This window comes from Typopeltis vanoorti, chromosome 25 (assembly GCF_054136105.1).
Source record: "Typopeltis vanoorti isolate ZY-2024b chromosome 25, IOZ_Tvanoo_1.0, whole genome shotgun sequence".
Lineage (NCBI taxonomy): Eukaryota > Metazoa > Arthropoda > Arachnida > Uropygi > Thelyphonidae > Typopeltis > Typopeltis vanoorti.
In genome coordinates this window covers 41,141,256-41,153,488 of record NC_143573.1, presented here as the reverse complement: position 1 = coordinate 41,153,488, position 12,233 = coordinate 41,141,256, and the positions used below count along the sequence as shown (strand labels likewise).

Sequence of the window (12,233 nt, the reverse complement as noted above, 5' to 3'; positions counted from 1 at the left end):
TTTCTACTGTAGATAAAAAGAATCATGTTTACAGTATATGGGAAAAAAGTCTACTTCCATATGTAACTGGCAAATTTGCTTGTCAAAGATAGCAGTTCCAATAAACTTGCATCCTAAAGTTACTGTGGAAAAGGAATTTTAATTTTCTCAATGGAGTCATTGAGAAAATTAAAAAAAATATATAAAATAATGAAAGAAAGAAAGAAACAAATGAAATTTAAAAAAATACAAATAAAGGGCAATATAATACCTATAAGTATTCCTAATGAAAGGAGTCCACAGTCTAATCTATTTAAAGAGGCATGTGTGACAATGAAAAATAAAAAACTAAAATATTACTGAGTGATTTTACATACTTTGCTACTATAAAGGTGGCCTAGAGTCTGTGTCATCATTATTGAAATTCACTGTATAAGAAACATCTGGATGATCAGACAGATCAATGGTGTGTGTGTGTGTGTGTGTGTGTGTGTGTGTGTGTGTGTGTGTGTGTGTGTGTGTGTGTGTGTGTGTGTGTGTGTGTGTGTGTGTGTGTGTACAGAATTTTTTTGTATGCAATGATGAAGTTAATTGAGTAGTGAAGCAATTACTTGATGAAATAATAATACATTTTAAAATACAAAAATAAATTATTTTTAAATATAATTAACTAAATTAATTTATTATAATTTATTTTTAATATCTATTAATGCAGATGGAGCTATTCTCCTGCAGTCTATAGAGCACATGATATCGTGTGCTTTCAGTTAAATTGTTGTTCTTTTTAGAGTTTTCCTATAACTGTATTGACAATGGCTATGAAACAGCCAAAAATTTTACAAATAAAAATATTAAATGTAAGTGATTCTGGTATTAATATTTTATGATGAATATTAAACTTTTACGTGCAGTTTTTTCTGATAAAAACAGCAACAGAATATCATCATAATCATCATCAAATTCCTGCCATGTACCCTCAAGGGGTGTACAGGATATGATAGTACTACATGATAGCATTTAATATCGATCAGAAATGAGAACACATAATTTAATAGACTTGGTGATTTTTCTTATTTTTTGTTTTTAATTTCATATTCAGGATGGTTATCAAGCTAAAAAAGAATTAATAATGTTATATCAAAATAAATTAAGAGATGCACTTATCATGTTTATAGTCATATATACCAAATAAAAGATAACACTTTTTGGCAATCGACCACTGGCCTTTTAACCATGTTAGTATTTAGATTTATTGAACATTCTATATATTCACCTTCTAAACATCATACTACATCATTCAGTACATTAAAGCAGATGACTGATCAATTTAAAATTTGTATTTCTCTATTTGCAATATGATATAAATTTCACATTCAAAAATGAAACTAGGAATATTAATATATCTATTTAGATTTGTAAATTACAAACTCAGGTTGACTAGTGATTGTAGGAGTGAATGATTTCATTAGGAACAAGAAGAATGTCAGAGTAGATATCAGTATATTTTTGAGGAGAGCAAAAGATAACAGTGTGTTGCCCAGATATGACAGTGATAAAAAAGAAAAGCATTTTGTGAATGTATGGGATGGACTACATTTAAAAAAGGTTCTGATATAAGCTGGAGAGATAGTTGCTGGAAGGAAGAGTAATGACTGCAGTGAACAGAAGATCTGAAGAAGTAAGAGGTGATGTAAGAGAGCAGGAAAATAACGTAGGAGCCTGTCAATGGAAAAGTGAGTAGTGTGAGTGAAGGGAATGAGATGGAATACAAGAAAGACAGGGGAAAGGAAGTTGAAAAGGGAGACACAGCATGAGAAATGAATGTGTATGTAGGCAATAAAGAACTGAGATGACACAGGATGTGTGTGTGTGTGGGGGGGGGAGACACTTGGATCTGGAGAAGGTTGTGGGATTCTATCTATCCCAATGGCTTTAACAGGCCTTTAAGGCCCACAACCTTCCAAGCATGCTTGGATTTCGTAACCGAAATACGAGGATAGAATGGTCCCTCCTATGCCTCAAGGTATTCTTGGCTGTATCCCTGTGTGTTCAAGGTTGTGGGATTGGTAGTGATAAAAAGAAATGCCCACAGGAAGGTATGAAGTAGTCATGTAAGAGAAGAGGTCAATGGGATTTATTATAAAACTAGAAATGAGCTATTATGTTTGTATATGAATGCCAGATGTATCCAAAATAAAGGAAACAAAACTGTTGCAGTGATCAAGTTTGTTCATCCAAAAATTATCAGAATAAGTGAGACATGGTTGGATGAGGATATCCTGGCAGGAATAGAGATGGAGGGACATGATGTTTTAATGTAAAGACAGACAGGGCAGAAAGTGAAGAGTAGTGCTGCTGATGATAGCATGGAGTTATTCCCATCCTAAGTGGAGATGCAAAAACAGTATTCTGAGGCAGTATGGTATGAGGTAGAAGTGGATAGTGGATACAATATTTAGTTAGGTGTTGCTATAGATAATTATCAAATCTATAGATAAACTTGATCATTTATAGGCAAATTAGGTTAGCAAATAAGAAAAGGGTGATCATTATAGGAGATTTTAATTATCCAGAGTGGAATGAAGAGATAGCATTCAGGGACAAAGAGAATAAATTTCTAGTTTTTGAGACCCATCTGCCTCACACAGTAGGTAATAGAAGGCACATGAGGAATGAGGACCTAGGATTTGTTCATTTCATCAGAAGATGTAATTATAAATGATGTATCAAATCTTCCTCAACTGTAAATCTGGTGATTATGAAAAATTCAGATGTCTTGCAGCAATATCACCAAATGAGGAATGGAAAGGCGGTTGATGGCGGCTGAAGAATTATCTGGCAGTGGCAATGTCTGAATGTATTCCAAGAGTGAGGAGGTTAAATAAAGTAAGTATAAAATCTAGTAAAAAAATAAAGATATGAAAAAAATGCAATCTGGAAGAAGAAGAAGAAGGGATTATGGAAGCAGCAGAAAAGGAGTGGTAATATTTGGTTGCATGAGAAGTACATAGTCAAGCAAGAAAGATGAATCACCTTGATAGCAATTAGCTAATTAGGTAAAAAAAAATATCCCTGTGGCCAGAAAAAAAAAAAAAAAGAATGATTATGGAAGGATGATATTGGTTGGTGAAAATGGCAGAATGATAATCACTATGAAGGATATAATTGAAATATTAAACGAGCAATTGCTAAAGGTATTTCATTCTTGTGAATATGACATCGTGCAAAACTTGAGTGCACTAATGGGGAGTGAGCAGGAGGTATATAAAGAATTGAGTAAACTTGATGACAAGGCTGTATGACTTGATATGTATCACTGCATGTTTTGAGGGAATGTTCCAAGGAATTAACAACAGCGTCGAGGCTACTTTAACATGAATCTGCTTCATAAGGGAGATGATAAGATGAGGGCTTGAATTACAAGCCAGTCTGTACAAGAAGACAGGTTAGTGAGAAGTTGGTAAGAACTAAGATTCAAAACTGAGTTCACAATGCTGCAATTCTTTTTATGGATAGTATGAATTTGCTCAAAGAAGATCATGTTTTAGATCCAAATGCATTAGACAAGGGAGATGCATACATAATAATATATTTACATTTTGTGATGGCCTTTGATAGATTTCCACAACAAGATCGTAACTAAACCAGAGCAGATGTGGTTGGATAGCATATTAATATGCTGGACTGCAGACTGGCTGTCTGAAAGGTATCAGCAAGTTATGTATGGGGAGCGATATCCCAGAAGAGGAAACACTTGGGACACACACACTAGTGGTGTGTGTGTCCCAAGTGTTTGTTTAGGGGGTGTTGCTGTTTATCATGTATGTTAATGATATTAGTAAAGGTTTTTGAATGGTGATATGCAGTTGTCTGAAGATGGGGAAGAACTACAAGGAGTAGAGCAGATGTGGCTTTGGTATATGAATTGATTAGATTGGGCAAATGGGTAAGGTACGTGAGTGAGGTTACGAGGAAATGACAGATCTGAGGATGATGGTGGATAAGGACCTAAATTTTCAAGGACACAATGCTAAAATGTGTCCTTGAAATACTTAACATTCTTCCTATCTACTAGACCCTGTTAAGGGTTTAGCAGACAGGAAGAGAAGGGCATGTGATGAAGACATAAGTTGGTATGAGGGTTATTACCAGAGTAATACAGATAAGGGTTTTTACATTGTATGTGTGTGGGGGGGGGGGGGGGTAAGACAGAGGGAGGAAAAGAGGCAATAACATCCTTGGAAGCTATATAAGCTATAAGTAGAGTGTGATGATGTGAGGAGTAGGTTTTTTGTGAGGAGTAGAATTTTTGCATGGAGAGTGGGAGATGATTAGAATGCATTGCCTGAAAGTGTAGCGAGTGCAGAGATAACGAATGTGTTTAATGCATGACATCAGCTATGTGAGCAACATAGACCTTCCATGATGAGCCTTTGAACTCATAGAGATATGATGATGATGATAATAAAATATGAATTACAGCATTACATATTAAAATTATACATATTTCATTAATAATTAAAAAAGTTCTCATAAAATCAGAACACAAATTTTAGTATTAACACACAATGTTTTAGATTCAGAGCAAAAAATCATTTTTTCTCTCCTTTATTCAACTGAGAATATGACATTTATATAATATGTCCATACTTACAGATTTTCGAACAAAATCCTGAAACTGGCTCAAGTGGACATAATTCTTTTGCAACATTTTGCTGTTCTTGTCCCTTTTTTTTATTTTTTTGTTGATGTAATCTTTTAGTTGTCTTCCGTCTTTTCACAGGAGCTTGAAGAGCAAGAACTTCTGCATGTGGATCCAAGATTTTCCAACAAGAAAGAGTCTTTGTATGAATAAGAATAAAGTTTTAAAATTCTTTATCCTAAGAACAACATCACACTACTTCTGAAGAAAATATTTTAAAAAATTATATATATCAAATTATTAAAACATAGAAAGCAATAATAAAAATTTTAATTAACCAGAGGAACAGTTATCAGCACAATGCTGTATACATATGATAATTATATTACAAAAGTAAAGATGACCTTATATAATTTTATGAATTATATAAAATAAACCAAGTACAATTTAAAGAGCTTGCAAAAGAAAGCAAAAGCCATGGCATTTAAATGTTGACATCATATTAGAAAAAAAATAGTCAAAAGATAAAATAATAGAACATGTAACACAGTTTAATTATTTTGGTTATATAATAACATATCCAAAAAAAGACATTGAAAAAAATTGAAAAAAAATAAACGAATTTCAGAGAAACTGTAGAACAATTAAAGGACATTGAATAAAAACAAGATGACAAACCTTGTTTGCCATCTTGTTTTTATTCATCATCATCATCATCATCATCAAATTCCTGCCATGTACCCTCAAGGGGTGTACAGGATATGATAGTACTACATGAAAAAAATTACATCATTATTAATTTCCTATCTACAATTTTCCTCCAAATCAGTCTGTTACTTGTCAACACTCCAATATTATCAGATCTTATATTTCTATCGTCTAAAGCACTTTGTACCGTATCAATCCACCTATATCTTGGTCTTCCTCTGGGTCGTTTTCCTGCCAACCTGACAGAGAACACTTGTTTTGCTAATCTTTCCTCGCCCATTCTGTTTAAGTGACCATACCACCTGAGATTAGCTCTGCTAACGCATTCCTGGATGCTGACAATGTCAAGTTCTTTCCTAATATCCTCATTTTTAATATGATACTGCCATTGATGCCATCTGTTCACGCCTATAATCTTTCTCAGGACTCTCATATCTGCAGTCTCTAGTCTTTGGTCAAGTGTTTTACTTCTGACCCAGCTCTCAGATCCATAAGTTAAAACTGGTTTGAACACTGTCTTGTATACAGCTAATTTAGTGTTCCGACTAATTTCTCTCTTATTCCATATGAATTTATTCAATTGATTTCCCACCATACCAGCTTTGCTGATTCTGCTGTCTATTTCTATATTTAATTTACCATCTTCAGTAAAAATCGTGCCTAAATAGCTGAAATGTTTTACTTGTTCCACAGGTTCTCCATTCACAACACAGTTGACATTTTCAATGATTCTGCCTATTTTCATTGTCTTTGTCTTTTTATTGCTGACCTTCATACCATATCTATTACAAGAGCTATTCAATTTAGTCAGAGAATCTTGCAGACTTGTAGCGGATTTATTTAGAAGTATAACATCATCCTCATAAAGCAAAGAGCTGACATTAACATCTCCAATTTTGATATCATGTTTAATACCACTTTCCTTCATAATGTGATCCATATAGATAATGAATAACAGAGGGGATAAAGTACATCCTTGTCTCACACCAGATTTAACGTTAAACCATCTTCCTGTACTTCCTTCAATTCTAACTGCTGACTTGCAACTCAAATAAAGACTAAGTATTGCTTGATATAATGTCCCATTGACACCATATAACTGCAGCGTATTGAATAGCTTCTCTCTTGGCACCTTGTCATATGCCTTTTCCAGATCGACAAAACTTAAATACAGATCTTTGTTATATTCCCATGCTTTCTCAACTATTTGTCGTAAAGTGAAGATCTGATCCTGACAGCCTCTATTTGGCCTGAATCCAGCTTGTTCTTCGTCAAGCTTTTCTTCCACAATTCTTCTCAACAGTTTCTCAAGTATACTTGCATAGATCTTGCCAGGAACACTAAGTAGGGAAATACCTCTGTAATTCTCACATGCAGTTTTATTTCCCTTTTTATATATGGGTACTATGAGAGCTCTACTCCAATCATCGGGAATTCGTCCCTCTATCCAGGCTTTCTGAACTATGCAGTGCAGCCACTGTAAGACTCTTATACCACCATACTTCAGCATTTCTGGTCGAATATCATCTACTCCTGCTGCCTTTCCACATTTCAAGCCTTTGATGGCTTTTTCTACTTCAAGTATGGATATGTATTCCTGACTGCATGCCTGGTCAGTGTTTTTTACCACTGTGCTGTTATCACTGCTTGTTTCATTTAGCAGTTTTTCAAAGTAATTACTCCATACTTCAAGGATATCTTTTTCTCCCGTTTTCATGTCACCTTTATCATCTCTAATTCCTTTTATAGCACTCTTTCCTACATTCTTAAGCTTCTTCAACAACCTCCAGAATATTTTGCCACCTTCTTGATATTTATTTTCTATATTCTTGCCAAAGTCCCCCCATGACTTTTGTTTAGCTAGTTTTACAGAGTGTTTAGCATTCTTGCATTTGTCTCTATATTCTCTAAGAGCACAAGCTGACTTATTTGACAGGAACTTTTGGTATGCTTTCTTCTTTTCCTTCACTGCCTCTTTAACTTCCTGTGTCCAAAAGTTCTGATTTTTCTATCCTTGCAGATAACCTCACCACATGCCTCTCTGGCAGAATCAATCAATGTTTTCTTCAAGGTTTGCCACTGAATCTCCAAGGTTTGATTCCTGTTCTCAAACTCTTTCATTTTTCCTTCAATAATCTTTGTGTATTTTAGTCTACAGCTCACATCTGAGAGCTGCTCAACTTTTATTCGCTTTAAAAGTTTCTTACATGTTATTCTTTTCAATATGAAATTCAATTTTATCCTGCTCAAGACTAAATAGTGATCACTTCCAATTTCAAATCCTCTGTACACTCTGGTGTCCTGCACCAGGGAGAAAACATCACTATCAACAATAACATAGTCAATGAGACTTTTCTTATTCCTTGCCTCTTCTCTCCATGTGAATTTGTGCACATTTTTATGTTGGAACATGGTGTTAGTAATAACCAGTCCATGTCCTGAGCAGAAATCCAACAGATATTTGCCATTATTATTAGCTTTGCTTTGCTCTTTTGCTGTTTTTATTCAGTGTCCTTTAATTGTTTAATTGTCATTACTTTATAAAATTTATTTAAATTTTATAAAGTAATGGCCATTCTCACTCCATCATATGTTGTTGGAAGTTTTTCCACTTGGTTATACTATAAATGAAAGATACCAAGAAAATATATGCTTGGTTCAATCCTTTATCCAAGTGTAAGCAAACAAAGTTTGCACCTGAAGTATTTTCAGGACTGGGACAACTCATATATAGAAGTTAATGACTTCACATCATGTGACGTGATGGATGTGAAGTCATTAGCTTCTATATACGAGTTGTCCCAGTCCTGAAAATACATCTGGTGCAAACTTTGTTTGCTTACACTTGGATAAAGGATTGAACCAAGCATATATATTTTCTTGGTATCTTTCATTTATAATATAACAAGTGAAAAACTTCCAACAACTATCTCTAATACAGAGTATTTTAATAATAAGGTGTGACACCTTTTCGCTACTCGTATAGGAAAATATGACTTCTGCATTACTTCAATCTTGGTATCACCTCTCGGTCTGGCTCCCACTGATGAGACCTAAATAAAGGTCGAAACTGTCTGGGTAGTGATCCTTCCCATAATGCATAGCATTATACATGTCCACAAGGATATGTGCTTTGCATTGTGGGATACATTGTGGCAAGTGAAGTCATTAGCTTCTATATATGAGTTGCCAAAGTGCTGAAAATACTTCAGGCACAAACTTTGTTTGCTTACACTTGGATAAAGGATCAAACCAATAATATAATTTCTTGGTATCTTTAATTTACTCTGTTATATGGTTCAGAAACATGGACTCTTAAAAGAAAAGATACAAAATGAAATAAAGGCAGTGGAAATGAGATATTTTAGAAAAACTAAAGGATGCACAAAAGTAGACAATGTCAAAAATGAAGACATTAGAAGAGAGTTAGGAATTTCCAACTTAAATAAAGAATACAGAGAGAAATGGAAAGATATTGGCTACCAAAAGAAGAGGATAAATACAGACCAAAAGGAAAGATGGAAACACCAATGAAGCTATAACAGGCAAATGTTGATAATAATAATAAGAAAAAATGGAAATTCTATTAAAATGATGAGAACCTATACTAAACTCAACAATACCCAATAAGTCATGCTAATAATAAGTCAATAATATGATTAAAAACGTGCTGAACTGGTCTGAAGACACCAAAAAAGTCTCGCACCAAACCTCCCTTGTAGTCCCAAGAATTTGCAGTATTCCAAGAGTACACCAACAGGGCTTGCCACTAAGATCTATTGTAGATGCAAGATTTGTTCCAACTTTATTACTAAGTATCTAGCAAACCTCCTAAACTACCACAATGACAAGACATCTTTTATAAAGAACAAGTCATTACTTTGAAACATTTCTATGAAACACACCAAAGGCATTACAACGGAACCTAAAAATCTACTTGCAAGCCCAGACATCATTAACCTATTCACCAACATTCTGACAGTCGAAACTATACGATTACTACAGGAGCTATTTCCACTTAGACAAACTATGTGATACACAGATATTCCAAGTGTCATATTCATCATTTGACAAACCATGTATTGCATAGATATTCCAAGTGTCAAGATCATCTACAACTAGTGCCTTAAACATCGAATATGATTTTCCTATCCTTCAATGAGGCAAGGACAATAACATTCAATGCCACCACCAAAACTCAGTCTTGCCTCTTCTCTTGCAAAAGAGTTCTCAGTTCATATTCCTTTACACTCAGTAATACACAAATTACCAAACAAGATCATATCTTTCTGCTCGGACTAATATTTACCTCCAGAGTCTCTTCTGGCACAAATATATCACATCAGTAGCTTCTTCAGCATCTAAAAAATTAGGCATTCTCTTTCATTCATTTGTATATAGTTAAGAATTGGATGTGAGTAAAATAGCCAACTCTTAACTATATACAAATTCCAAATCTACCTATGTTTAGAATATTGCTCACATGTTTGAAGTGGAGTACCTACAACTTCTCTAAAAATACTTGTTGTTCTCCCAAGGAAAGCATTTTGGCTGATAGATGATCCCATTTTTACAGATTCACTTCAATCTCTATCTCACAGATGCAATGTTTCAGCTCTGTGTTCTATCCTACAGGTATTTCAATAGTTATTAATGCACTAAACTGGCAACCATCATTCCTCCACTTTTTTTGCACCTGTTAATACAAGAGAAGCAGTTGCCTAGCAGCCCTTTAATGTGCAACTGCAAACATACCAAAACTACATTTCCTCTTTTATTCCATCTACTTCCATCTCCTCTGGAACAGTCTTCTACAAAAAGTAATTCCAAACTACAACCAGCAATCTTCAAAAAGTCAGTAAACTTCTGAATTCTCACCTGCATCCCAGAAATGGCACTCATGTACTTATAGGTTCTTCGATCTCTCATGTATGAGATCAAAATAAATAAAAATAAAAATCAGTGTGAGTTAGTCTCAGGAAAATATTAATGTTAAATCAAAGTACTATTCACATATTTTTCATATACAAGTAGTAAAATAGTGCATTACTATATTTTTTAAAACTATGGATTGCAAATAGTTGTAGAAATTTTTTTTTTAGTTACAAAGTATATTATACTTAACAAGAAATTATATTGACAATATCACCATCGTCAATTTCCTTATCAGGAAATTGAAGATGGTGATTGACAATTCCTTAAGGGGGGTTCAGAATACCATGACAGCATTACATGATTAAGTTTACATTATTAATTATCTCATATCAACAATTTTCCTCCAAATGAATCTATTACTTGTCAGTACAGCCGACCTGGTTGACCGAGTGGCTAGCATATCTGCTCTCCAGCCGAAAAGGCTGAGGGATCAAATCGAGCTCCGGGCATGAATGTTTGTCTGCGAAAATAGTTGTAGTGGGCAGTAGATGGTGTTGGTGTAGTTGTAGGTCATTGATAGATTGAGTGGTGGAAACAGAGCTGTAGAATAGATGCCCTCCCTCAATGAGCCTTTTGACTCCCTGGAGGTGTCATGTAGTAATAATGTAGTAGTATTCCAATATTGTCATATCTAACATTTTGTTCTTCAAAGGCACTTCTGATTGAATCAATCCATCTAGGTCTTGGTCTTCTTCAGTGTCTTTTTCCTGCCATCAGAGTTAACCTTTCCTCATCCATTCTATTTAAGTAGCCATATCATCTTAGATAAGCCCTGACAACAGTAAATATTGACAACAATATTTACTAAACTATATATATATATATATATATATATATATATGACAGAATGATCATTAACTCGGTTAACATACATAGTTTTATGAAGAATTGAATGACTAGAGCCGAGATTTAAGTAAAAAGGTTTTAATATAAAAACACTACTAGTTTCGGCCTGTAACAGCCTTCTTCAGGTGACATTATAAAAGAAGAAAAAACACTAAACATTGAGGGTTAAAAGACTATGAACAACATAGACAGTCTCTATACATAATTAGCATGAAACTGTTGTAGTTGTATTTGAAGCTGTTCTTTTGTTTGTTGCACTGTTGGGAGAAGTATCGACTATGGAAAATTATATACGCAATAATTAAAACTGTATTGTATGTAAACAAATATAAACTCAATCAGAAGAACTGAAGACAAGCACTGTCAACGTAAGAAGTATCAACAGAAAAGTAGTCAAACTGGTAGAAGAGGTAGAGAAATATCATATACTGAGATGAAGAAGACTAAAAAACAGGTGACATCCTGCTAAATAATAAATACAGACTGTTATATTTAGAAATGCAATCAAATAAAGACATGTTTCAGAAAAATATGAGGAAAAAGCTAACTGCTAGATTTCTGTTCAAGACATGGGCTAGATATCACTAACACAATGATCCAACATAAAGATGTGCATGAATTCACATAAATGATTCAACATATAGATGTGCACAAAGGAAACAGTGCATCCAAAGAAAGGAAAGAGTAGAGATGGCATTCAACAATAAACTTGAAGAGAAACTTCTTGATTGACAGGCAATTTTAAATAGAATTATGTGACAGATTTAAATATAGGGAATTGGAGAATGAAATTCATTTGTACCTACTGTTTCAGAGAATGAAGACACATAATCTTTTCATTCTAAAGTGCATAATCATACTCTCTTCCACATTAAAGTGGCAACTATTATAGTTTCTCTAGTTTCCCATATTCTCAGTCTATTTAAATCATCTGGCAAGGTCTCTAAATCACCTTTATACTACCTACCCCTGCCTAGTTTTGAATCATTAGTATTTCTGCTTAAAATGACTTCTTATATCACTGGTCTACAAATTAAACAGCAATGGCTCATATACAGAACCCTGTGAAACATTGATAGTCATTAACCTTGAATCCTAGATTCACCTGCACTAACTCTTCTTG

General features: G+C 34.1%; 1 protein-coding gene across 4 annotated transcripts in view; it reads right to left on the bottom strand.

Moving 5' to 3' along the window:
- LOC150092682 (condensin-2 complex subunit H2-like) overlaps nt 1-12,233 on the bottom strand; it is a 266,667-nt gene that overhangs the window by 97,983 nt on the left and 156,451 nt on the right. For all 4 annotated transcript variants that reach the window (XM_090414632.1, XM_090414635.1, XM_090414633.1 and 1 more), the window contains one exon: nt 4,634-4,820. In XM_090414632.1, coding sequence (XP_090270758.1) covers nt 4,634-4,820 — 187 coding nt within the window. The remainder of the gene's footprint in view (nt 1-4,633; nt 4,821-12,233) is intronic.